At 43.7% G+C, this 27,840-nt stretch overlaps 1 protein-coding gene and 1 long non-coding RNA gene across 3 annotated transcripts in view; both read right to left on the bottom strand.

Annotated features, from left to right (window-relative positions):
• LOC307225437 overlaps positions 1 to 27,840 on the bottom strand; it is a 187,449-nt gene that overhangs the window by 157,872 nt on the left and 1,737 nt on the right. The gene's annotated exons all lie outside the window — the stretch shown is intronic.
• Positions 3,503 to 27,211, bottom strand: LOC307225292 (overexpressed in colon carcinoma 1 protein). 2 transcript variants are annotated; one of them, XM_079993236.1, is made up of 5 exons: positions 27,001 to 27,211; positions 13,278 to 13,302; positions 8,033 to 8,068; positions 6,208 to 6,287; positions 3,503 to 4,734 (listed from the first exon to the last, which is right to left on the bottom strand). In XM_079993236.1, exons 1-5 carry the CDS (start codon positions 27,041 to 27,043, stop codon positions 4,682 to 4,684), a joined length of 237 nt encoding a protein of 78 aa, XP_079849362.1. In that variant the 5' UTR covers positions 27,044 to 27,211; the 3' UTR covers positions 3,503 to 4,681. The 2 variants fall into 2 exon arrangements, 1 of the variants encoding a protein (XP_079849362.1); XR_013842826.1 differs by lacking the exon at positions 3,503 to 4,734 and adding an exon at positions 11,800 to 11,908 and having other exon boundaries at positions 6,193 to 6,287.

Genomic DNA, 27,840 nt, shown 5'->3' with positions numbered 1-27,840 from the left:
TTACCAGCATGGCCAATGGTCAAGGATAATGGGGGTTGTAGTCCATCAACATCTGGAATGCCAAAGGCCTGAATTGCGTCTCCTTAGGTGACGAAATGAGTCAGGCTGCCCCTGAAAAATGCCCAAAATTCTGGAAAAGCAGGGAGGGGGTGAGAGTGCAAGATAAATTATGCAAACAAATCCAGCCATACATACTCAGTTAATACAGGAAAATACGTGTGCTTTGCGACATTTATTGCTCTGTGGAATAAAATTGGAGTTTAGGGTCACTGAAGTGTAGATTTTACAAATAGCTCATAAGCATGACCTGTGAACAGATGACTATAAAAAGATTGCTCATGAGCTGGTTTGTCTTTTCCCCATGCTTTGAGTTATAAAGGTAAAGGTAAAGGGACCCCTGACCATTAGGTCCAGCCGCAGACGACTCTGGGGTTGCGGCGCTTATCTCGCTTTATTGGCTGAGGGAGCCAGTGTACAGCTTCCGGGTCATGTGGCTAGCATGACTGAGCCGCTTCTGGCAAACCAAAGTAGCGCACGGAAATGGCGTTTACCTTCCCACTGGAGTGGTACCTATTAATCTACTTGTACTTTGACGTGCTTTCGAACTGCTAGGTTGGCAGGAGCGAGCAACGGGAGCTCACCCCGTTGCGGGGATTCGAACTGCCAACTTTCTGATTGGCAAGTCCTAGCTCTGTGGTTTAACCCACAGCGCCACCTGCATCCCCACTTTGAGTTATAGACCAAGGCAAAAGAGGGTGCGGAACCTGGTGCCCTCCAGATGTTGCTGGACCACAGCTCCCCTCAACTCCGACCATTCATTGCGCTCACTGAGGCTGATGCAAGTTAAAGATCAACAGCATAGAATCTTAGAGTTAGATGGGACCCCAGGGTTCATCGAGTCCAGTGTCCTGCAAAGCAGGACTCTCATGACAGATGACCATCCAACCTCTGCTTAAAATCCTCCATTGAATGAGAGTCCACAGCCTCCCAATGGAGTCCGTTGCACCATCAAGCAGCTCTTACTGTCAGAAAGTTCTTCCTTGTGTTTAGTCAGAATCTCCTTTCTTTTAATTTGAATCCATTGGATCAAGGCCTATCCTCTGGAGCAGGAGAAAACATCTGGCGGGCTACAGGCTTCCCACACTTGATGACACTGTAGAGCCCCTGGTTAAAATAATTTTGAGAAGGGTGGGGTGGAATAACACACCTAGAATAAATCAAAAGTCATATTCCGTCAAGTTTTCCAAAGCAGACACACATAGTGTGTGTTCCTGGTGACCAACTGAAGCCAGTTTTACTGCTGTTGCTGGAGCTCTTCTGCCCTCTGCTGAGAAAGTGCAAATAATGCATTTCAGAAGTTACAGTACTAGATTTTCACAAATCCTGCTAGATGTGGACAAGTTATCTACAGCAGTGGTTCCCAAACTCCCACACACACACCCCGTTCCCATGGACCACTTGAAAATTGGTGATGGTTTTTTTTATGTTTGTTGCTGCAGCAATCATAATCTGCCATTGCTGGACGTTGTATGAACTGTAATTGTAATTTTACTGCTTCTTTTATTTCTTAAATTATATTTTATTCCACTGCATTTCATTTTTGAATTGCAATCCAATAAAATGCAGCATAAGAAATAAAAGAAGCAATAAAAATACAATCAACAGGAATATGCAATGTGGAAATGCTATGGACCACCTGAATCAGGTGTGCAGACCATAGCTGGTAAACCCCTTCTCCAAAGCAAGGAGGGTTGTTCACCCCAAATTTGAATTAATACATTCAGGCTGCTAATATCTGTCACCCAATAGTCCCTTCTTATGATTGTTTCTTCTTTAGCACTTTCATATTTAGGATTGCTAACTTAATAGCGTTTAACAGGTATGACTGGCTTTGTGTGTATGAATCTCCAGTTGCCCTGTTGAGCGTGGTTCCAAAAATAATTTTTTTTAATGTCCATTGGTTTTGTGCATGAGTGCATGATGTCTGCATCCTTCCTGGGCAACTGGGTGTGACAGGAAGAGACTGCACGTGTAGCACTACCCTCCATTTCCAGAATTGTTGATGTTTACCATTATCATTACTAGGGTCTGTTTGTCACAAGGACTAGGAAGCAGAGGCTGGAGCAGAAAGAGGCTGCAAGTAGAGACATGATGGGTTTGAGACTGATCCAGAGAATGTAGACAGTACCCATTTCTACATGCAGTAAGATTTCCCCTCATCTCTGCCCATCTTCTTCCCCAGAATTGAACTTCAAAATATCCATATCTTCAAGATTAAGAAAGCCAGTAATGGAGACTTCAAGAGCAGGGCGGCGGGGGGGGGGGGGAGAGAGATTCCTTATTTGACAGAAATTCAAAGACAACATTGAAAGTGAACAGTGGTTAACAAGAGACAGAGAGTTGCATTAGGGGTGGCATTTTAGACCATAAACCTTCAAAGAACATTGCATATTCTGGCATTTCTAACATAATCCTTGTTCCAGAACCTATAACTAGGATTAAACTTCCTCTTTGCGCCACAGACAGTATGACTGGGAGACAAAGGACTGTCTGCCTTAGGGAGTTTGGCCTTCCTTGTAAAGCACTTTGAGGGATACTACTTAAAATATGGCATTGCTTCTGTATTTCTGTAAATCAAAAATTCTTTGTACATTGAGATCTTCTTTGGTGTCTCCCAAAAAGCAAGTGTTATCTAGATAGTAAAAATGTATGGGAAAGTGCGGAAGATAAACTCTCCACAACACTGGAAATGCATGATTTATGACTGGCATGTTCTGCTCCCTGGTGTGAGAGAATCTCCCCTTTAAAAGAAAAGCCCCTGGTTAAAGGCTTCCTTCCGCCTGACATTCCACAGCAGCCTTTTTCACAAAACAGCAAAAGTTATTTCATCCTGGCAATTTATGACCAGACTGCACTTACAATTAATAAGGCCCCATCTGTATAATACATTTAAAACAGTGTCATGCCACTTTAAACAGTCATGGCTTCCTCAAAATAACCCTGGGAATTGTGGTTAGCAGGGTGCTGATATGACTGGTTTTCCGGTCAAAGCCCTGGTCGACCTCTGGAACATTCAAATGGCTCAGGCTGTTGACACGATCGCTGAGTGGGGAGGGATATGGGGTGGCATTTTCATGAGGATGTCGTGTGGATGATATGGGGGGAAATTGTATGCATGAGCAGAACTGAGTCCACAATAAACTGCCACATGGAAGACTTAATTCCCTGAGAGCCTGGAAAGCTGTTGCCAGTCAGAAGAGACAACACTGGAATAGATGGCTTGGTTTAAGGCAGTTGTCTATAATGTGCAACACCTATTCGCGTCATACAGTGGCCCTACAGCTCAATCTCTTTAGACTCCTGCCCTGTGTATGTGCTCATGATTCACTAAGTGGTCCACAGCACTGCAGTCCATCAGGTCATTTCAGAATTATCATGAGTACGATGGGAGTGAGCTGGTGGGGCAGGTGCCATCTTCAAAACAGAAAGGACAGCACAAGAGTTATGCAAAAATGCTTCAATAATTTAATACATCATATTCAGCCATGCAGAAACACTGAGTGGTGCTACACTGAAAGATCACCAGTATGAAGTTAACTGCGTTTGGAAACATATAACGGGATGATATATAAAAGGCAGAGGTTGGAATGAAATGCTGGGATGAAGTTTCACATAATGAAATGTTGCCATTAACAAGATTAAGATACCAACTCTGATGCTGATCAGAACACGTCCAGATTTAAGAGGAGGGCAGAACTCGAGGTTTGATCGCCTCTATAAAGCTTTGCGCTGAATACGGCCCATCAAGGACTGTGGCTGAACAGGTGCCATTTAGTTCAATAGGACTTACATGGAAATTCATTATAAGAAATGAGTAGCATTTGCCTTGCTACAACACTTGCAAGCTCCTTCCTGCCATTGTCTTCTGTTCATTTTTTTTAAAAAAATTTTTTTTACATATATCATTATTATCTGTATGCAAAATGAAACACACAGCACATGATTGTTTGGTAAAAGTAGAGGTTATTTTCAGCCACTAAAACAAAATGAAAAAAGGTAGGTAGGCAAGTTAGCATCTTACTGAAATAAATGACAGTTCGTTAGTAGGTAGTAAGTAGGCTGGCAACTCATTGAATATATTTCTGGCAAAATAATTTTTCCTGAACAATTCCTACACTTCTAAAAAGTGACATGTCACCATCAGTGGCAGGTTAACAGTATAAAAGTAGTTTGTAATTAGAAATAGCTGACAATGCCTATTGGTATCTAAGTCCTATTTCCCACAGCAGTAGCCTGCATATATTACTCAAATATATTACTCTGGAGTAAATCAATAGTTCATTTGCACTAACCTTAGCCTAGGAACACTTGCGTGAACAGTAGTAATGGTCTTGTTATATAAAAGCTATCAAAAGTAGCCAAATGAAAAAAACAGACCTATTGTCATCCGTAGACTCTGTAGTATGGCCCAAAGTGCTGGCGATCAACAGCGTCAGCTTTTTGTGCAGAAATACCCATCATATATCTGTTAGTTAACGCTGACTGGAGGATATCAAAAAGATCCATAAATCACAGTCCTATGCTTCAGTTCCATTTTGAGCATCCAGCTTCTTGATCTGTCATTTTAACTTTCACTGCCAAGAAGCTCTTGGTGGCTTCATGCTTCTGGCTATGCAAATCTTCAGCCGAAAGGCAGCTCTGGATTCCATTGCGAAGAATGGTCTACGCAGATAACTGATTGGGAGAGAAATGTTGCATGAGTAATAAGGAACATAATCCAGGGGGTGAAAGAACTTTCTATTGCAAGTGGGCCAGTTGTGATTGAAGTAACAATGGCCTGAAGGTTCACATTTGATACAGTTACAATGGTACCTTGGTTTTCAAATGTAATCCCTTCCGGAGGACTGCTCGACTTCCGAAACGTTTGAAAACTGAGTCGCAAAGGGCGGTCTACAGAAAACAGGGGGAAATAACATGTCCACGCAGCGGAAGCCATTCAACTTCTGAGGCGCGTTCGAAAACGGAAGCATTTACTTCTGGTTGTTTGGCATTCAAAAACCGAAACGTTCAGCTTCCAGGACATTTGAAAACCGAGGTACCACTGTACAGCCCTAACACATTTAGTAGTTTATTTGTTTTATTTACATCATGCTTTTCTAGCTGGCAAACTCTGCTAGGGGGAAATTTGGCAAACCCCATTTGTCATGGTCACCCATATGTAAAACTTAACCAGATACAAATTAAAGGAAGCAGATTGAAGACTCACAGTGGTGATGCAGGAAGCATGCATATACTGTACATGGGGCAATTACTATGAGGTCATAGGCATTCAAGAGCAGAGATGGGAAACCTCAGGCCCAGGCCCTTCAAGCATCTCTGTCCAGCCCTCAGGACTTTCCTCAGGCTACACACCTCACCAGCCCTACTCTGTGCTAGTGCACAAGTGTTTTTGCCTGGCTGGAATATGTCCTTGAACTGTGATTAATGGCTCCTGCTGACTTTGATGGAGAATGGATGTGTGTGTGTTTAGAAATCTCTGAATTTTGCATAGAACAAATGTGGACTACTGAACAAAGATAAAAGACACATCTGTTGCTCTGCTCACTCTTGTCTCTGGCCCCACACACTGTGCCCCCCCCCCCCCAAGGTTGCCCATGTTGGAATGCAGCCCTCAGGCTGAAAGAGGTTCCTCACCCCCACTCCAGCATATCAAATGGTGTTAAAACTATATTAGTACGGCCCAACTTTTCAGAGAGTACATGGAACCCTTGTCATGTGGGATGGGGGGAGTGAGGCCAAAATCTGATGTCCTCCCCCAGCCCTCACACTGCTTTCTCAAAGCTGGCTAAGTGGGCACTGGGTTTTGGGAAGGAGGTGTGAGGCTCTGGCAGGGTCCTAGAGCCCTCCTTCCTAAAGCTGGGAGAGCGCTAACTAGGCTTTGGGAAGGACCCTCTCAGATGCTACAGTGCTTGGTAGTCATTGAACAGAAGTGATCATCTAATACAGCCTTCACCAAACTGATTTAAACAATCTAAGCAGTGAACATAGCTGCCTTGTTTGTTTGTTTGTTTGTTTGCTGCTTATATACCAAATGGCTTCTAATTGGTTAACAGTTTCAAACACCAAAACAACTATCTTAGCGCTATGATAAATTAGAGATGCTAGCACACTGGAAACACTAAAAGCACACACCTTTTTAAGAAGTACCTTGAGATGCCGTCTTTGACTGGGTGGAAATCTTGGTAGCCGCATCAGCTGGGAGACCGACATAAACACCTCCATAGTTCCTTAATGGAATGGAAAAACACCGACATGAAAACCATAACTTAAACTGAGAGTATACCTAATACTAATAGTAGCAAAATTAAATACTTTAACATTTGTATAGGTCTTTTCAAGTGTTGAAAGCATTTCACATGTGTTAGCTGGTTACAATCAGTACAACAACCCAGTAACCTAAGTTAGCATTATTACCATCCATCATGTAAGAGGGGGGAGACAGAGAGTGGAAGGGAGTAGCTTGCTTTAGGTGACTTTGCGTGTTCATTGCAGAGATAAAATTCAATATGCTAGATCATGCAGCTTTTCGGATGAGATATGATAGGAGTCTTCAAGTATCTAGAGCAGTGTTTCCCAACCTTGGGCCTCCAGCTGTTTTTGGACTACAACTCCCATCATCCCTAGCTAGCAAGACCAGTGGTCAGGGATGATGGGAATTGTAGTTCAAAAACAGCTGGAGGCCCAAGGTTGGGAAACACTGATCTAGAGGGCTGCCACATGGAAGATGGAGCAAGCTTGTTTTCTGCTGCTCTGGAGGGTAGGACCCAAACCAATGGATTCAAATTACAAGAAGACTCCAACTAAACATTAGGAGGAACTTTCTGGTGGTAAGAGCTGTTTGAAAGTGGAAGAAACTCCCTCAGAAGGTGGTGGACTCTCCTTCATTGGAGGTTTTTAAGCAGAGGTTGGGTGGCCATCTGTCAAGGAATCCTTAGCTGAGGGTTGGACTAGCTGATATCTGGGGTCCCTTCCAATTTCCACGATTCTATGATTCTAAGCAATCTGCTTGCTCCAGTCTCCGTTTTGCCTGTTTGGGATCAACCCCTTGCTCAAGGTGATCCAGTATTGCATTAAAAATTAAATTAAATTAAAAATTAAACAACTATTTTACTTTTAAAAGACAACTGAAGGTGGCCCTGTTTAGGGAAGTTTTTAATGTTTGACACTGTATTGTTTTTAATATTCGGTTGGAAGCCGCCCAGAGTGGCTGGGGAAACCCAGCCAGATGGGCAGGGTATAAATAAAAAATTATTATTATTATATAAATTCAAAATGGATCCCAACAATACAGATAAGACGCAGTTCTTGAATGTTATACAGAATGGCAGAAGCAGATCACTATTTAAGGCTCAGCCTCTTTCTTCTCAGCCTCAACTCTCCCTCTCTCAAGAAAGTAGCTCAGTTTCTCCATCTACAGCAGACTTCAGCTCTCAAGGCATAGCAAGCCAGATTGTGCAGCTGGTCATAGAAAACGGACTGCACCAACCGATCAATTGACTATTACCAATTGACGGTTCACTAGCGCAGCCATCTTGTTTGCCTGATCAACATGCGGAGGGAGGCTCAGCTAATTGGGGGAAGGGCTCTAACCCTGTAGCTTCCCCTCTTAAGAGTCTCTTTGAATAACCTTCAGCAGTCTTCCATCAAACATTCTGTTTAAAGAATGTGGCCTCTCACAGGCCTTCTATGCATCATTGTTTACTCTAAGAAAGGTCCTTAATTTGCTTCTGTGCTATGACTGTTTCCCAGCATCAGGGGGTAAAGCAGAGGTTGAGATGACAACAATATATTGGGGGGGGGGGGGCGCGTGCAGCTAAACTCCCTAGGAATCTCTGCTCATGCAACTAAACCAAAATACAGTTGTTGATTTGGGATAATAACCTAAAAACCATCCCTTTCCCTGTGTTCTTTCCTCATGAAATGGAAATCCATTTTGGATCGTACAACTTCATCCCAATCCACAGCAACATACCTCCTCTTGTCATCTTCTGACACTGACTCTTCTGTTCTGCAACGACATAAATGACAAAATAGATTGTCGAAACTCGGGTTTAGATTCCCCACCCAACCCTTTCTGTCGATAGCTAAACTTCTACAGTCAAACCTCGGTTCCTGAGCACCTCCATTATTGTACGTTTCAGCTCCCAAATGCCGAAAACCTGGAAGTAAATGCGCCTCTGTTGTCGAACGTTTCGGAAGTCAAACGGTCTTCCGGAACGGATTACGTTCGACAACCAAGGTTTGACTGTATTTGCCAATGACTCATTCTCCTACTTCATTGAGCCTTCTGCTGACAGAAATAGGAGAATGTCATAGCTGCCCCAAGCAGCTCCAGGCTCCAGGCATTTCCCTCAAGGCCCCTGATGCAGTAGGACTCTGGACTGTTGTGGACGTTGAAACATAGTGAGGCTCTCAAACATCTGGAAGTCCTTGGGGGTGTTGCTCAGAGTGCAGCTGCAGCCAAGCAAGCCAAGGGGGCTTAGCAACAGAGGAGGAGCTCACTAGAGGGCACTTTATGAGGGGGATGTCGCATATGCCTCGCCAAAAAAGAGGAACTGTAATCTCCTTCCAGCAACTCCTGCAGCTAAGAGGATGTCAAACGTACTGCTCTGTTTTCCTTTGGACCACATCAGTGAGACTGAGAAGGGGGTCTTGTCGTCTGGGCAGCCCAGAACCTCCACACACTGCCCAGGCTCTTACCCCAGAAATGATGACTATACAATGGTACCTCAGGTTGCATACGCTTCAGGTTACATACGGTTCAGGTTACAGACTCTGCTAACCCAGAAATAGTACCTCAGGTTAAGAACTTTAATTCAGGATAGGAACAGAAATCATGTGGCGGCAGCGGGAGGCCCCATTAGCTTCAGATTAAGAACAGTTTCAAGTTAAGAATGGACCTCCGGAACGAATTAAGTACGTAATTCCAGAGGTACCACTGTAATTTAAATAGAAATGTAGTACTTTTCACTACAGTGGAGGTTATACTTTTGATGGGTAACTTCAGTGCCCCTGCCTTCCTTTCTCAGGCAGCCCTTCAAATAGAGGACTGTCCATGATGAAACAGGACACATGAACACCACCATAACTTTGCCACGGGCCTCAAGGCCTGCAGAGAAGCACTGAATGAAGGACAAAAAGGGGAGGTTTGTGAACATGAGTCCTTGGGGAACATTTCTGCATAGGGTTCTCCTCTCCAGAGATAACTAATGTAGGAATTATTACTGTGGCGGTTTATATATTACAGCCAATCTCCAAACTTTGGGGAAGTTCGGTATTCACATGCGTCCGTCAACAATCCCAGTCAGATTTTGTGAATGTCTAAACACTCAAGAAATACCTTAGCGAATACTGATAGCTTGTGTGGGCTGGGGGTAATGGGAGCTGCCGTCCAAAACATCTGGCAGGGCTGATCTATTTGTTCCCAGCAGGAGGCAAAGCATTCTCATGAATTCCTAAACTGCAAAGTTGAAAGCTCTCGACTGTAAAGACTACTTTAACAAAATCACAATTCTGGTTGCTATGATGTGCGGCTATTGGAGCACCCTCACATCAGATGTCAAAGAGATAAATAACTATACAACTTTTAGAAGACATCTGAAGGCAGCATTGTATGGGGAAGTTTTTAATGTTTGACATTTTATTATGCTTTTATATTTGTTGGAAGCTGCCCGGAGTGGCTGGGGCAACCCAGTCAGATGGGTGGGGTACAAATAATAAAGTTATTATTATTGTCATCACCATACACATTAATAATTACTACTACTACAATTTATTACCTGCCCTTCTCCCTAAGGTACGAGGGTGTGTTACAACAATTAAAACACAGTAATATTAAACACAATATTTTAAGAAGCTTAAAGCAAATTAAAATTACAAAAAACAAGTTGGCCGCTATTAACTTTCAAAGTTCCATTAGCTTACATGCAATATCCGTTTGCAACATTTCTGGAAGCAGAACTGCCACTCACATTGCTATCTCTATCTGGGGAAAGCCACCCCTCCTCAAAAGTTTATTACTGCCATTTCTGGTCACAGGCTATTTCTGGAATTTGAAAGTTTTAGGGCAGGAGGAGGGGACTTCTGGCTCTCAAAATGTTGCTAAACTAAAATACCCATCATCCCTAACCACTGGACATGCTGGCTCCACTACCTGTTGGCATCTCTGCCTTCCACCCTGCTAGTCTCCACTGAGAAGGAAGAAGTTAACAATCAGGGCTTTTCGGCTTTTCTGTTTTCCCTCTAATATTTCAGGCTCTATTGTCTCTGGCAAGCTTTGAGGTCCCATGTACTTTATGAGGTCATTAAATATCCCTTGGTGCATTCCACAAATGTGCCTTTCTTTGATTCAGTCCAAAAATTCTTAGTCCAGAGCCCTTCAGAAATAGAAACAATTCAATGGCAGTGTTAAAGCTTCTTGTTTTTAGTTTCAAATACAGTCGTACCTTGGATCCTGAACACCTTGCAACTCAAACGTTATGGCTTCCAAACGCCACAAACCTGGAAGTGAGTGTTTCAGTTTGCAAATGTTCTTTGGAAGCCGAACGTCCGGTGTGGATTCCGATTGAGTAGAGGAAGCTTCTGCAGCCAATCGGAAGCCACGCCTTGGTTGTCAAACATTTTTGGAAGTTTAATAATAATAATAATAATAATTTATTTATACCCCATCCATCTGAAAGGTTTGCTCCGCTCTGGGTGTCTTCCAACATAATATAAACAAACAGCTAAACATCAAGCTGTACGCTGTACAAGGAATGTTCTTGTAACACACAATAGTAAAGTTTGCCACCTGCATAGGTCATGCATGAAAAGCAACATTTTTATATATTTGCTTATGCTCCAGTATTCATGTTGCTTCTGAAAATCATGCAGTGGCAAAGAACTATGTGGGAGACAGCAGTACCACCCACAAGATCTCTAGCTTCTGTTGAGACCATATAACACCAGTCCTGAAAGACCTACATTGGCTCCCAGTACATTTCCAAGCACAATTCAAAGTGTTGATGCTGACCTTTAAAGCCCTAAACAGCCATGCCCCTGTAAACCTGAAGGAGCATCTCTACCCACATGTTTCAGCCCGGACACTGAGAGCTCAACTCCGAGGAGCTCCTGGCGGTTCCCTCACTGCAAGAGGTGAGGTTAGAGAGAACCAAGCAAAGGGCCTTCTCAGCAGTGGCACCAGCTCTGTGGAACGCCCTCCCATCAGATGTCAAGGAGATAAGTTTGCAACCTTCAGAAGACATCTAAATGCACTCCTGTATAGGGAGGTTTATAATGTTTAATGTTTTATTGTGTTTTCATGCTGGAAGCCATCCCAAGTGGTTGAGGCAACAGAATGAGTGGGGTAATCAATCAATCAATCAATCAATCAATCAATCAATCAATCACTCAATCATCTCTTAAAACACTTTAAAATTAAGTCTTATATTAAAGTACTTACATATGCAATAGACGAAAGTTAATCATGTCCATTGATTTCAACAGGTCTATTCTAAGTAAGGCCAACACAGGATACAACTCAATACATTCAAACCCCCCAAAGTTGCAAATCTGAATGACCTCATCCAAATCTATAAGGTTGTCAGCTACCATAATGCTTAAATGTAAACGTATTTGTAAGTAAGTTGATGGGCCTGGAAAGCTACTATTGACACAATTTCTTTAATGCATTTTTTTAAAATGGCGTTGATGCTTTGTTTCTTCAAAAGAAAAAAGAAAAAAAGAACAGAGGCTCTGTACCTTTAACACAACAGGTAGAATTCAACAGGTGCAGGCCATCTTCCCTTCACTGCATTTCCACATCAGCAAAGGCTTCACCTATTGTTGTGCAGCTATGGAAAGCTCCCGTCTACAAAAAGGTGGCAAACTAGTATTTTATACATCTACATACTTCATCGTTCCTTCCTGCCTGGTGACTGACTCTTAGAAAAAGCTCCTAGAATGATGGATCCAGGACACTCATTACTGCTATAATTAGCTACCCGGGACTTGTGGTTTTATTGCAGTCCAGCTGCTCCTCCTTAACCACCCCACTGCTTTCATCATCCACTTAACATCTGCTCTATTAATTAAGGAGCCCCAAGAGAAAGCACAGCAGGCAGAGAGGGAATTTCAGCAGGAGTTGTTTATGCACTTGGCACCTGAAAATTTCACGGTGGTGTAGAAAATGAGATTTCAACAGGTGTTTCTGGACATGCAAGCCACTGAAATTCCCTTATGTGGACAACTGTGAAAGGCGCAAGGATCCCTTCTGCTTTCTCACTTGGCCACCCACACGGAGAATAATTTCCAGGTTCCGAAGTGGTTGCGTCTGCGGTGATACGAGGTGATGAAAATGATACAGCCAGTGCGGTGTAGGGTGTCAAACTGGGAGGGTTCAAATTCCCTCCCCCCCAGCTATGAAACTCGCTGAGTGACCTTGGGCCTGCCACTCACTCTCAGCCTAACCTACCTCGCAAAGTCGTTGTGGGGATGAAACAAGGGAGGTGTGAAAAATACATGCCACCTTAAACTCTTTGCAGAAAAAAATGGGACATAAATGCAGCAAACAAACAAATAATCCTGAATCAACAGCTAGGAATACTGAGGTCCAGGCAGCAGGCAGGCGAAAGCAGAACCACAGCCCAATGCAATGTGATTTCTTTTGCAAGCACACTACTCATGCCCAGCAAGACAGAAAAGCCTTTCAAACAGATACTAACAAATTTGCTTCGGTGATTTAATGCGAGCATTAATAAAATAAGGCAAGCTGGGTTTTTCTTCAGGTGCAGAAAAAACAGAAGGCAGGTTCATTCAACACACACCTTCCACATGCTGAAATAATTGTGGTGGGGACACACACTGAGGGTAACCCCACCTCCACAACTGATGCATGCCACAGTCGCAACCCACTACCCTCTCTTTGTTTGGTCAGTGCAGGAAGGGGGCCAGTCATGTCCGCCTTACGGAGTGCATCGTGGTGAGCCTGTGTGGGGAGGGGTCCTGTGGACCTTCAAGCATGGACAACTTTTTCACCAGCTATCATATCCCCATCTGCCCAGAGACTTCAAGATTTCTTGAATTCAATGGAGCCTGCTCCCAAGTAAGAAGGTTACAACGGAAGCTTTACTTAAAACCTGCCAACCCTGGTTAGAAGCTATCATGAGATGGTTACTGGCTCTGGTAATCATTTGATAATTCAAAATATTTTATAGACAATGCAAAAGATATATACTTACACATCTATTGCTGTTCCTGCAGTATCTAGAATGGAAAGAGCAAAATGAAGGTTGGGTGTAGAAATTTGGTATCACTTGTTCAATCCGTCATTTATTTGTTAAAAGGTTAAACCATGTGCAAAGCGGCTTACAACACATAAAAAATTACATAACTACAAACGTAGCAAGACTAGTCATAAATCATAAACAAAACATCAAAAAGTACACAACCAAATTGGGGGGGGGGGGAAATCCACATAAATCATGAAGAGACCACTAATGAACAGAAATGCACCCCTTAAATTTCCACTTCCATCATTTCTAAGATATTGGTGTCAGGCGTGCTAAAGAGCTGGGTGACAGCAGGGCTGTTAAACTGGTGCCAGCAATAGCAGGCCCTAACCCAAATGTGAATCTCCAAGCTTATTCCACTAAGACGTATCTTTCTTAGCCACTGCATTTAAAGATCAGTTTGATTATCATAGTGACATCGATCCCCTCCCAAGATTGAACTTGGAACCATTTTAAATCTTGTAACATTTTTATTGCCAATTAGTTAGAAAACATCTGTTATTAATACATCCTACGAAAGGCAGGCATATAAAAAATATACGAAGAATCCAAAAAAAGCAGAATGGAAGGCAACAACAAACACCACACTTTATTCCCCATCATATCAGCAGCTCCCTGTTCATGACTCACTCAGCCACTAAATGCACAGAAGGCAGGAATCAAATAAGGATGACCTCCTTCTTCCTACCCTGTTATGAAAGGCTGTTTTATTGCTGCTGAAATGTCATTCAATGAAGCCTGCAGGGAAGCGGCCCACAGACAGCTTCTGCTGCAGTCCTAACCCTGTTCACTTGACAGTAAGCTCCACTGACTTCAGTAGGGCTTACTTCTGAGTAGACATGGGTAGAATGGTGCTGCTAGACATTGGACACTTTTTAAAAATAATGCCAAACCTTAAATTTAAGGCTTAACATGAACTTGAAAGTTTTGGAAGCAATCTATCTATCTATCATCTATCTATCATTTAATTTGTTTATCACCCTTCATCTGTAGATCTCTGGGTGGTTCACAACATAAAATTACAGTATAAAAAATGAAAAAAAAACATAAGAAAAATAAGAAAAAAACGAAAAACCAATAACCTTCCCCCTCTCACAACACATTTAAAAGGGCATCAGATGTCAATCAGCCAAAGGCCTGTTTGAAGAGAAATGTCTTCGTTTGGCACCTAAAGGTGTATAATGAAGGTGCCAGGCAAGCCTCCCTGTGGAGCGCATTCCACACAAATGGGGAGCCACCGCAGAAAAGGCCCATTCTCCTGTTCCCACCGTCCAGACCTCTCGTGGGGGAGGCACATGAAGAAGGGCCTCAGATGATGAATGCAGAGTCTGGGTCAGTTTATATGGGAAGAGGCAGTCCTTGAGGTATTGTGGTCCTGAGCCATTTAAGGCTTTACAGTGCTACCTGAAGGTACATATGCTTCAGGTTACACACTCCGCTAACCCAGAAATAACCCAGGTTAAGAACTTTGCTTCAGGATAAGAACAGAAATCGTGCTCCGGCGACGCGGCGGCAGCAGGAGGCCCCATTAGCTAAAGTGGTGCTTCAGGTTAAGAACAGTTTCAGGTTAAGAACGGACATCTAGAACGAATTAAGTACTTAACCCGAGGTACCACTGTATAGGTCAAAATCAGCACTTTGAACTGGGCCCAGAAACTAACTGGCAGCCAGTGCAGTCAGACCAGGATCTGTGTAATATGCTCAAACCTTCTTGCCCCAGTGAGTAACCCGGTCACCAAATTCTGCACCAGCTGAAATTTATGAACCTTCTTCAGAGGCAGCCCTATGTATGTGTTCCAGCCTGGTGCCCTCCAGATATTTTAGACTACAACTCCCATCAGCCCCAGTCAAAATGGCCAGTGGTGAGGGATGATGGGAGTTGCAGTTCAAAATATCTGGAGCGCACAAAGTTGAGGGAAGTGGGTATATTCTATGCATGGGGATTCCCTGAAGACTGGAAAGTAGTCACCAATTTATAAAAAGAAATCCAGGGTGGATAATGAAAATTACAGGCCAGCTAGCTTCACATCTCTTCTGGGAAAACTGGTGGAAAATATTCTTAAAAAGAAGCATCCTAAGAAGTGCAAGCCTTGCTGAAGCAGAGACAGCATGTCTGAGTTCTTTGAGAGTATAAACAACAATAGAGAGAGGTGATCCGATTACCACAGTATACTTGGAAGTTTCAAAAAACTATTGACAAGGCACCTCGGCAAAGACTCCTGAGTAAGCTTAGCAGACATGGAATAAGAGGAGAGGTCCTCTTATGGATTAGGTTAAGTAGCAGGAAGCAGGCAGTAAGGACAAATGGACAGTTCTCCAGATGGGGAGATGTAGAAAGTGGAGTACAGGGTCATTTGGGGATCTGTATCGGGACCTGTGCTTTTTAACTTGTTTGTAAACTATGTAGAGCTAGGAGTGAACAACCAAGTTTGCTGATGATACTAAATTGTTTGAGTTGCGTTTTGTTGTTTTTTTAAAAAAACAGATTAGATAGACAAAGAGTCTGACCTGGACTACGACAAGTCCTGCATTAGCTCCATTGAAATGAATCAGCCTTGTGCAGGGTAAGCTGCCCGTGGATTGTTGGTAGCTATTCTAAAGAGACAAAAAAGAATTCCACTCTAAAGTGGAATTAACCAGAGATTTGTCCCACACTGCTCATTAAAGTGTTCCTACTTTGAGTTGAAATGAATTCAGCAGCTAAGCGGCATCAGATTTAAAATATATCAGAGATAAACAGAAAAAAAATATTAAATAAATAGGGAGAAGATAGCAAGAGCAGGTCAAATCCAAACAGTGGAAAACCCCAGATAACCAGCACCGAGTTCATCTTGTAAGAACTTAGGTTTGAATTTGTGACCTGGGCTTCGGTTACTTAGATCAGTGTTTCCCAACCTTGAGCCTCCAGCTGTTTTTGAACTACAACTCCTATCATCCCTGACTAGCAAGACCAGTGGCAAGGGATGATGGGAATTGTAGTCCAAAAACAGCTGGAGGCCCAAGGTTGGGAAACACTGACTTAGATGACAAAAAGATACAATGGGACCCCCTTGCATTCTATGCACAGAAGCTGACTGAACTAGCAGGTCAAATTTACTCCAGCTTTGTCAATGGGGCAGCATTTCCCGCTACACCAGAGGGCAATAGGTTAGCTGAGGGATGGGGGGGGGCGTGCTGCATGGCCAACATCTAGCTGCCACTTTCCACCCACACTGAACCCCCCACCTGAAGCAGCTCTATCACCCTTCCAAATGATAGGGCTGGTCCTGGAAAGCAAAGCAAGACAAATCTGCCCCCCTTGATGGGCTCTCGGTCAGTTTCCTCATCCTGACTGGCATCAGATGCTAGAAACAACCACTTCATTGTACAGAAGAAGCAGACAGAGGGGAAATAAGAAGAGAAGGAGGCAATATAAGGGGTCGGTCACCATTTACTTGTAGTCTAGGGCCTTTGGACTGCCCATCTTACATCACCATCACCACCCCCTCCATGAAAGGCACACATCACACAGGAAATGCATTACCAAATCAGGACAAAAGGTTCACAGATTTGCCTAAGATTTCCACATGCTAATTTATATGTATTGATGCAGAATTAGAAATAATTACTGTAACTTACAGAGAAACGCAATATATGTCAAAACAGCAAGGAAGACCAAGTGACCTGTGTCCCTGCCTGTTCAGTCTACTCTCCAGGTACTAACTGCATTGATGGGCAGGCAGCCCCAGGGTCTCTGCACTCCCTCAATATAGCCGTTTATCTCTGAACCAGTTCTGAACCAGACAGCCCTTTAAAGAGAGGCCTGTCCTATGGAGAAATAGGACACACAGCCATTCTAACAAACATGCAGACAGAGACTCTGGGCGGTTCAGATAAAGCTTGGTCAGCTTAAATCGAAGTGACTAATTGCACAGGAAAATAGTGAATGATTTTCCATGCTTCCGACACCAGATTATATCTTAGTTTGGAGTATATGAGTCAGCTGTAGGTTTCATCAGCTCGCAGGAAACTATCAGCTCTAAGAACAATTTCTAGCAATTTCTTAATTGATTGGCACACTCCTAAGCAAGAAACAGGCACATCCCATGTTGTCCGAATCATTTCCAAATTAAAACTGAGTTCAAAAGTTGAGAAGTGCCTTCCCCCCTCACTCCTAATGAATCATTATCAGTAGGGATTTCTGTGTCCGGTGGTTTGCCAGGAGATAGGCCAGGTTTTTCAACAAATAACTGCCCCACCTCCAGCCAGGAGAAAGCAAACGGTATCTGCAATTTAAACTGAACTACAGAGCCTAGGACTTGCCAATCAGAAGGTCGGCGGTTCGAATCCCCGCGACGGGGTGAGCTCCCGTTGCTCAGTCCCTGCTCCTGCCAACCTAGCAGTTCGAAAGCACGTCAAAGTGCAAGTAGATAAATAGGTACCGCTCTGGCGGGAAGGTGAATGGCGTTTCTGTGTGCTGCTCTGGTTCGCCAGAAGCGGCTTAGTGATGCTGGCCACATGACCTGGAAGCTGTACGCTGGCTCCCTCAGCCAATAAAGCGAGATGAGCACCGCAACCCCAGAGTCGGCCACGGCTGGACCTAATGGTCAGGGGTCCCTTTACCTTTACCTATGTTTGCTGAGCTATGGGACCTTGTGTACTGACACCAACATTCTAGTACATTTTTCAGCCTGAGGGCCACACACCCCTTTGGGCAACTTTCTAGGGGCCACATGTCAGTAATGGGTGAAAACAGAGGCCAATGTGGACAGAGCAACAAATGTGAATTCTACCATAGTGCAGTAGGCAACTTACTGCACACAAAGCCCTCTCTATCCTCCAGCCAACAAAATATATTCTAGCCAGGTGAAAAAACACTCATAGATAAAAGAGGAGTGAGAATAGAGACCTGCTGATCAGCTGGGATAGGGAGTCCTCCAAGACCAGGGTAGACAACATGGCGCCCTCTAGTTATTACTGGAGTGCAGTTCCCATTATCCCTGATCATTGCCCATGCTTCCTGGGGCTGATGGCAGTCCTGAAACATCTAAAAGACATAGCATTGGCTACCCCGCCCAAGCCTCCTCAAAAATGGTTCCCATGAAAAATGTGAGCTCAGCAACTTCCACTGCCTTGCTTGACTGCAACCTAAATAGCTGCTTCACTGTTACCTGTGCCATGCTGGCTGAGGCTGATGTCGTTGTAGTCCAGAACATCTGGAGGGCACCAGGCTGGGGAAGTTTGTACCAACTGGAGTACCTGCTAGCTGCCTCTCTGCATCATGATTCACCATTCTGCCCCTGTCTTCTTCCACTCTGCCTCCTGTGGTCCACTCCATCCCATCGCTGCTGGTACAGCAGAATTACCTGCCTTCTTAGGAGGTATCTCTCAATGACTCATGCAGAAAGGAAGGAGACGGGCTGTTCTGGGGAAAGGTTGCAATTCTTGCTCTTATATGCTCTGCTTGAAGCGTCAAGCTGGAGACTTACTCCCAAGCTATCTACACCCAAGGCTTGCCAGCCAGCCGTTTGCCCCTCGTTGTGTGTGACTCTTGGGATCCAGCACTTCCGAATTTGCCACTACACTACTGTATGTGGGATCTGGGAAGAGTTACTCAGTAGTGATGAGCTCTGCATATGCCCCTATGTTCCAGAACTAAAGCCTGTCATTAAAAACAGGTTTCTGAAGCACAACTCAGCTCAAAATAAGCCTGATGCGCCTCATATTTTGTAATGACAACAACTGCCAACCTCCTCCTGGTCCTTGCACCACCCATGAGTTTCACTCTTCTCATTTCTTGCCTTCAATCCCTTCTCCATAAGTGCTGCAAGCCGAATGAAGTCTCCAGTAAGTATATGCAGATGTAGTCAACTTGCATAATTTAGAATTTCTATTTAATATGTTTTGGGGTGTGTGTTATGATTTTCCATGTGAATTGTTATTTCTTTGCTCCACATACCTGCAGACCATCTCTTAGCCTGACCCAGTGTCACAAGGTTGTTGTGTTGATGAAATGGGGATGGCGGAAACCATGTACACCCCTCTTGAGATCCTTGGAAGGTAAATGTGATATACAAATGTAATCAATGTAATAAATATAAATAAAATAAATAAATAATGGGACATTCGTATGACCTGTACTTTTTTTCTGGGGGTACGCAGGGGTACACATACCCCTAAACATTTTGTGAATCTTTGTACTTTTTTCCATTTACTGTATTTATTTTTCCCAATTTGAACTATAAAATGGTGATTTTCTTGAGTCAAAATGAGAGTACCCCTAAACACTTTTTATGGAAAGAAGCACTGCTTATGACACTTGAAACCAAAGGGCCTGTTGGTGGAATTTAGTTTTGTTTCAATTAGTTCATTCGTTATACTGGTTCTTGTTTATTTACAAGGCGAGGTCAGCATAACAGGGTAATGCAATTGTATTGGCATACTTTATTCGATAGATAGATAACTTCCTCTGCTTAGGCTTTCAGGAATAAGGAAATACATAATGCAAGTTTTCTTAGAACTAAAAGGGTTTCTTATTGTGCCAGCATGTAACCTTCAGCTCAGAGTGTAAACACCCAGTTCCCTCCCCTGTCTGTGTCCTCCTAATCTTCAAGGTTCAGTTTGCTTTTCCTAGCAGAAGACCAAGGCTGAAAGTTGGGATATTGCTCAACTTTCCAACTTAGTGGGGTTGGAAGCGTAATAGTTTATCCCTTGATCCATGAAGATCGATAACACTTTGCAGCACAATTGTACCTAGAGTACCTGCAGGAGCTATTATTACACTTACTAAGCAGGTGCTTTAAATTGCAGAGAGTTCTTTCCTAAGCAAAATTCATGATGACATCAGGCAGGCAAGCACTCACAGAAAGAGCTAATCATCTGCCTTTAACAGCACTTTATCTGCAAAAATCAGCAGGGGGAGCTTTATACCTCTATGGAGATAACCATTATCATTTGCTAATGTTTAGAGCTCAAGCTGCATTCTAGGAAGATACATGAGCCAGCAAAGAAAAAGAAAAAAAGTGGCAATCCTTAAGAAGCTTGTTTTAAAAAGGACTGATGTGGTCATGAGTAGGAAAGCCCTTTATTTTAATCCCTCTTCTAAGGTCACATTCACACCATACATTTAAAGCACTATGATGCCACTGTAAGCAGCCATGGCTTTCCCCAAATAATTCAGGAAGCTGTATTTCGTTAAGGGTGCTGAGAGTTGTTAGGAGGTCCCTGTCATAGAATTTAGACAGCATCTTAAAAAGTAGAGACATCACCTTGCCAACAAAGGTCCGTATAGTAAAAGCTATGGTTTTCCCAGTAGTGATGTATGGAAGTGAGAGCTGGACCATAAAGAAGGCTGATCGCCGAAGAATTGATGCTTTTGAATTATGGTGCTGGAGGAGACTCTTGAGAGTCCCATGGACTGCAAGAAGATCAAACCTATCCATTCTTAAGGAAATCAGCCCTGAGTGCTCACTGGAAGGACAGATCCTGAAGCTGAGGCTCCAATACTTTGGCCACCTCATGAGAAGAGAAGACTCCCTGGAAAAGACCCTGATGTTGGGAAAGATGGAGGGCGCAAGGAGAAGGGGACGACAGAGAACAAGATGGTTGGACAGTGTTCTCGAAGCTACCAACATGAGTTTGACCAAACTGTGGGAGGCAGTGGGAGACAGGAGTGCCTGGCGTGCTCTGGTCCATGGGGTCACGAAGAGTCGGATACGACTAAATGACTAAACAACAACAAATCATAGAATTGGAAGGGATCCTGAGGATCTTCTAATCCAACCCACTACAGTGCAGGAATATGCAGCTGTCTAGGATTGAACCTGCAACCTTAGTAACAATTCCCAAACAATACATTTAAATTACCATATGCAATTTTATGCAAATCTTTGTCCTCTTTTTTCATGTGTGGGGTGGGCAATGCAGAGATGGCCACCTTGAAGAAGGAATCGGTGGGTGGGTTTAACGAAGTTTTGCCCAGAGTAGAGACATTGAAATTAATGAGCATGATTCAGTTACAACCATTATTGTCAAGAGGTCCACTCTGCGTAAAACTCAGTTGAATACCACACACTGTGCAAGCTCCAACATGTTCCATCCATTGCCAGAGAATTGCACTCAGTTGCACCACTGTTTGTTTACAGTACCAAAAGCAGAAAGTTCCAAAGCAGAGTCAGATGCAAACATCTCTGCTTTCCTACCAATTCCTGCAGAAGAAAGCAGGAGTTGGAAGAGGAACAGCTTCATCTCGTCAGGATCCTAGGAACAGGGATTTCAGCCCTCCTCTTTGTCTTTCTCCTTCTATCAAAAAGAAAGGAGGGGAATGACAAGGAATTTCAAACTCTCCAGCATGATCTCAACCATTCATGGTGCTTTGTATGTGGGCAGCATATCTAAAGCAGCTGAAAAATTGCAAGTGACAGCCACTGATGAGTATGGTCGAACTTATCATATAAGCTTCCTATAATATTCCAGTTTAAGCAATCAGAATGATTACCTTCTGGAGAATTTGCACCATTCATCACATTTAAAATGAAATGCATAAGCTGATTTTTAAACAGGGGTAGCCAACTTCTATTTCCCGGGGAGTCAACTTATTCTATAAGTTAAATGAACTGACCTTGCCCATTACTTAACAAATGGTTGGGCTTTCATCAAAGAATGACTCCATCTCTAGAAGCAAGACTTTCAGTGATATGGACCACAAGCATTCAGGCAGAGGTGGGACATTACACATGAAGGATCTAAGCAGAAGTGTAATAGTAAAGTGTGGGAAATCTCTATTTTTTTACAGCTTGAAAAGAAATGTTTCTTTAGGAAACTTGGGCAAACTTTTAACATACCTTAATTAAAATTTTGTAAGCCTGCCAGGGGATAAGGCTAATTTGCTTCAGGGGTCAGATCTGGCCTTCAGGCCACTACTAAAGGTAATGGTATCCCTGACTGTTAGGTCCAGTCGCAGACAACTCTGGGGTTGAGCACGCATTTCACTCTATAGGCCAAGGGAGCCTGCGTTTGTTTGCAGACAGCTTCCGGGTCATGTGGCCAGCATGATTGAGCTGCTTCTGGTGAACCAGAGCAGCACACGGAAACACCGTTTACCTTCCTGCCGGAGCGGTACATATTTATATACTTGCACTTTGGCATGCTTTTGAACTGCTAGGTGGGCAAGAGCTGGGACCGAGCAACGGGAGCTCACCCCGTCACGGGGATTTGAACCACCAACCTTCTGATCAGCAAGCCCTAGGCTCAGGGGTTTAGACCACAGTGCCACCTGCGTCCCTGTTCTTCAGGCCACTAGCTGGTTAAATATGATTGTGGGAGAGAAAGGCGGGGCGGGGGAACCTAGCAAATTACATGAAAATTTCAATATGTTCTCCATTGCACCACTAATTTAACAGTGGTTTACTTTGTCTGATATATACATAAACCAGCTGAGATTTAATAAACAAATCACTGTAGCAAAAATCACCACCCTCTTGTGTTTGGGCCAGATGAGAATTTTCAGTCTTGCTGCTAACTATTAGCTAATTAGTGCAAATTGTATAACATGTTTGCAAATGCAAACCTGCAAGCTTCATGAGCATTTTTCTAAGGTTAATAATGCTTTCTGTTCCCTGGAACTGTGGCTCATTTAACAGCCAGTGTTTAATTTACCTAAGTAATTTTTTATATATATATAAAAAAATCTCTATTTAACATCAATGAACTGCAAGTTTATATTTGCAAAAAGTACTTCCGTCTGTTTCAGTCACTCTTCTAATGGGGTCAGAGTCCATGTTATAATGGTCCTCTCCAAATGAGGATCATAATGCCAACTCAGCCAAGTAAGTGATGATCTGAGTCGTATTGTTCCATCAACAATGTACCATCCAGGTCATTGTAGGGGAGACACTTATCAAAACTAAGGTGCTTACACTCCAGCCTGTCCTTCATAGGACCTATTGACCCAGAACCAGAGTTTGAGTCATCTAAGATCTGGGTTGGGATATGGAGGTGTTTGGCTCAGCTAGCCTCAGAAGTATTTGGGCTTGCATTAGGACAGGATTTTGTCTGAAAGTGAAATTGAGCTTCCTTCTTTCCCTCCCCCTTCACTTCCCTCCAGCTCTGGACAACCCTCTTTACAAAGCTGAAGTATATCACTTCAAGATGAAAATATGCAAAAGATCATGCCAATGGGGCTCACCGCCACTTTACTCCTTCCCATAGTTGCCCAGTTGGAAGGGGAAGGTCATATGACTTTTGCAAAATGCCTCTCAAATGCCTCTCAAATGACACACTGCCCCAGTCCCACCATGCCCATTGCACTTCATGCATCTCAGGATGTAGACTTTGAATCACTATGCCATAGCAAGTCCTAGGGTTGTGCACTAGCTCTGGCCAAATTCCAAACCAATTTGGGATGATTCAGGTCAACCCAGTGTGCATGTAGCCACAGCAGGTTGCCCTGGATTGCTCTTGATCTACCTGGATCCAGGTTGGATCAGCTCTGGATTACCTGGGGTCAGATTGGGGCTGCTACAAAGTATCAGATCAGGCCCTCACTCATACAGCTATAGCAAATTTGTTAAGTCATAAAGATGCCACAAGACTCTTGGCTGGAGATAAGACTTGCACCATTTGATCCTTCAAGAGGCACAACTCCATGCCTCTTCTCAAGAAAGGATTTGAAATGAAAAGCGCTGCCATGAAATTGTTGTGGATTTACTCTGAACAAGCAATCTTGAATGGGATGACAAGTAGAGAAATACAGAATTACAACGCGCCCACCCCCAGCACCAGTTAGTTTTAATTTCAGTTTTAGTTTTTATTTACCACAAAGCCCGTGCTACCTGATATCACAAAACGAGCCCAGAATAGTTGAGTGTTCAGGTGAAAGTAGCTAACTGTAGCGTGAATCTTAGGCATCTGGTGCAAATACCTTTTGAAAAACAAACCGATTTTTAATACTTTTTCCACTGAGGATATGGAAAAATATTTGCTTAGTCAGTAACAAGCGATATGCAGTCTAAGCAAGAGAGAACTCTCAGAATTTCTTCTCACATATTTTCAATAGACAAAATCATTTTCTTCTGGATAAAGGAAGTTGAGTCTATATGGCAGGCATGAACACTAAAGAAGTGTAATTCTAAATATGCTTTCCTGCAGGAGTACCCAGGGATCTCCACCTTTGCTCATGAGAATATAGTCATTCAGTGCAGGCCTATGCATAATTACTTGAAAGTAAACCCTACTGTATGAATAGGACTAGAGCATTCCTGTTTCCAAGGCTACAATTCTATGCATGGGAGTCAGCACCATTGGGTCTACGTCTGAGTACATACACTTGTCAGCTCCATGGTCAATGCTGGCTGGGGCAATGGAAGTTGGAGCCCAAAACATCTAGAGGACATCAGGTTGGGAAAAGCTGACCCAGACCAGTGGCTCTCTACCAGTCTGTGTGCTGGGAGCAGTAACTTCAAATAAGTTCACTCATAACCCTGCAACATTACATTTCCTGGATGCACCTCAAACTGTTGAGGTGCAAAGCAAAACCCTTCTTATAAGAACAGCTTGCTTTTAATGTTTATGTTCCAGGACTATCTTACAGTGGCAGAAGTTACTGGGAACTCGTGCTTAGGATGTGCATTGCTATCCACTGGAAAACATTGTATATCCAAAAAGCTAAGCGCTAGACACTATCAAAGGCACATCCCAACTTCCCCAGGAGCACAGTCCTAAATGTGTCTACACAAAAGTTAAGCTCCATTGAGTTCAATGTGGCAGACTCCTAAAAAATGTGTGCAGGATTGCAGCCTTAGTGTTACAACACTGAAAGTGCATTTAGGAGCTAGTTCCACTGACCTCAGTGGAACTTCAATGCTAGCAAACATCCATAACATTGGACAGCTGCAAGCATTTGCAAAGCAATGGAAATAAACATAATAATGTAATGAAAGTAGTAATGATGTAATTACACCTGGATACATTGTTTTTCGGGACCACTAAGAAGCGGTATGAGCTAAGAGAACAAGAAGAACATACGTTTAAAGATGATTGGAAAACGTTGAATATATGGGAAATAATTGGGTACAGCTGAAAATGCTGGCAGGGTTAAGATAAATTCAACAGTGTAAACAAGTTTTGATGGATGCAATAATGGAATACTGAATGGTATAGTTTTTGTAAAATATGCAGGGATTTATGATATGTAAAATGAACCACAGAAAGAGAAGGAGGGAAGTCATTGATATATTAGGGATGTAAAATGAGTATCTTAAATTGTAAAACAGAAAATGTAATGAAAATTATATGCAGAGAAGAAGCAGTATGAACATCTGTCTCCAATGGCTAAGAAACAGTACGCTAATCTTAGGGTCCGTAAAACAGCATAACTTTCTGCATTCATGTGGTGCTTCCTGGACTGATTATAGGGCTGCATAGATGCAAAATGCTCTACAGCCATGAAACATAAAAGAAGCTTGTCACTAGTAATCCAGCAAGCTGCAATGGGATGACAACTCTTGGAAACCACTCCAAGCGACACTGGGCTGCAAAAACGTCTAAGGGGTGAATGCTGGTCACATTTTTGTTAAATGTTGACGCAGAAAAAAACTTTTCCCATGATTTAACATCCACAGATTTAAAGCAGAACCATTCACAGACAGAAAACCCGAAGCATCATCAGAGAGGCAAGGATGTGGTGCCAAAACAAATGCATGAATGCAAAGTCAATTGTTCCCGCCCTGAGTTATGTGCATTTTAAGTGGATGAAAAGAAAAGGCCTTTTGTATTATTGGGGGCGGGGGGGGGAGAGGACAAATCCTTTCAGGAAGGGAATATCAGCCGCCAAGTACAAAAAAGAGCTTGAAATAAAGGATAAGTCATGCTGAAAGGTCAGCTGCAGAAAGCGACCATAACTCTTTCTAGCCAGCCTCTTTGCACTCCTAACATTATTCACACGCCTAGTAAATAGACACGCAGCAGTCCAGCCCTGCACTTGTCAGCCAAGAAATGTATGATTCCACACGCCAAAAAAATTAGGCTGCATCGCTTTGCAGGACACCTTTTCTTTGCCTGCTTTTGCAAAGCAGCTTCAGGAATGGCATTCCAGCTGTGTACTTGGTGTGTGTCCCCCTTTTCCTTCCCAGCTTCAGCTGTTTCCAGTGAGGGAGTGGGTGGGAGGAACCTCACACATTTTTTGTTCATTTTCGTCAATTAATAATAATAATAATAATAATAATAATAATAATAATAATAATAAGTAGTAGTAGTAGTAGTAGTAGTAGTAGCAGTAGTAGTAGTAGTAGGGGCGGTAGAGGCAGGCAGGAGTGAATAGTGCCTGCACGCCCCTATCAAGCATTGCATCCCTTGTCTGAGAGCAGCGCTGCTTGAGCGTGGCATGAAGTTTCTAGCCACTTCTAGAAGTGTGCGGCTGCCTCTCCTCGACGCCTGCCGGACACACAGTCACACAAAGGGAATCTTCCTTTTCTTCTAGAACAGACCGTGCCTTCTCCTCTGCCTCCTCGCTGCTCTGTCCTTTCCCAGACACCTTCCTCCTGTAACAACTCAGCCCTCTTTCCCTTGCTGCCCTCCAGCCCCCCCATTACCTGCCTCCAGGCTCCTTCCCTGCAAGACCCTTCGGAGCATCCTCCCTGGCGTTGCTGCCAAGCCCCCCCCTCCACCCCCACCAGCCTCTCGCTTTGCCCCTCACCTCTGCTGCCGGCGCTGGTGGCGGTGGAGTTGCCGCAGCCCATCTCCCTGCAGCGCTGGGGGCTCTCTGGAGTGAGCGGGGGTCGCGCAGCCGAGAGGCAAGCCCCTGCCTCCCTCCCTCTCGCCGCTCCGCCTCCGGAAAGGATGCCGCCTCCCAGGGCGCCCTCGTTGCTGCCAGCGGACGAGAAGCAGGAGGAGGACCGAAAGCAACGCCGAGGGGACCCGCCTCCTCCTCCTCCTCCTCCTCCTTCGTCGCCCGGGCAACAGCGGCAGCCAATCACGGCCACCTGCATCTCCAGCGGCCGCCTCCTATTGGCCTGAGTGGAGGCGAGCGGTGTTTCGAACGGAGAAGGGATGAGGATGGTGAGCATCACCTCAAGGCTGTGCGTGAGCATCCGAAGAATTGCACAGAATCATAGAATTGTAGAGTTGGAAGGAACCCCAAGGGTCATCCAATCCAACCCCCTGCAGTGTAGGAATCCTGCCCACAGCCAGGAGAGGAGAGGAGGAAGAAGTGCCATTGGAGAAGCAGAAGTCTCTTGCAAGAGTGGAATGACAATATTGGGTATAACCCATTGTCTTTGTCATTTGCTTTCTTGCTTTTCTTGGCCACTTCAGATAGTCTGAAGGAGTGACAGAAGATGCATGAGTAACAAACACTTCTTCTCCTACCATCTAAAAGGCTGTCATCTTCCATGCTGACCTGCCTGCTCCCTAGAATCTAGCCTTTCTCTGTGTCGCATCTTAAGAGAATCTCTACCCATGCCTGGGAGCTCTACATAACATTGTAAAAAAATAACTTAAATTATGAATGCCTGTGTGAAGCTTAAACCCCACAGTC

The sequence above is a fragment of the Podarcis cretensis genome (assembly GCF_951804945.1).
Source record: "Podarcis cretensis genome assembly, chromosome: 10".
NCBI lineage: Eukaryota > Metazoa > Chordata > Lepidosauria > Squamata > Lacertidae > Podarcis > Podarcis cretensis.
This window is presented reverse-complemented; position numbering and strand designations above follow the sequence as displayed.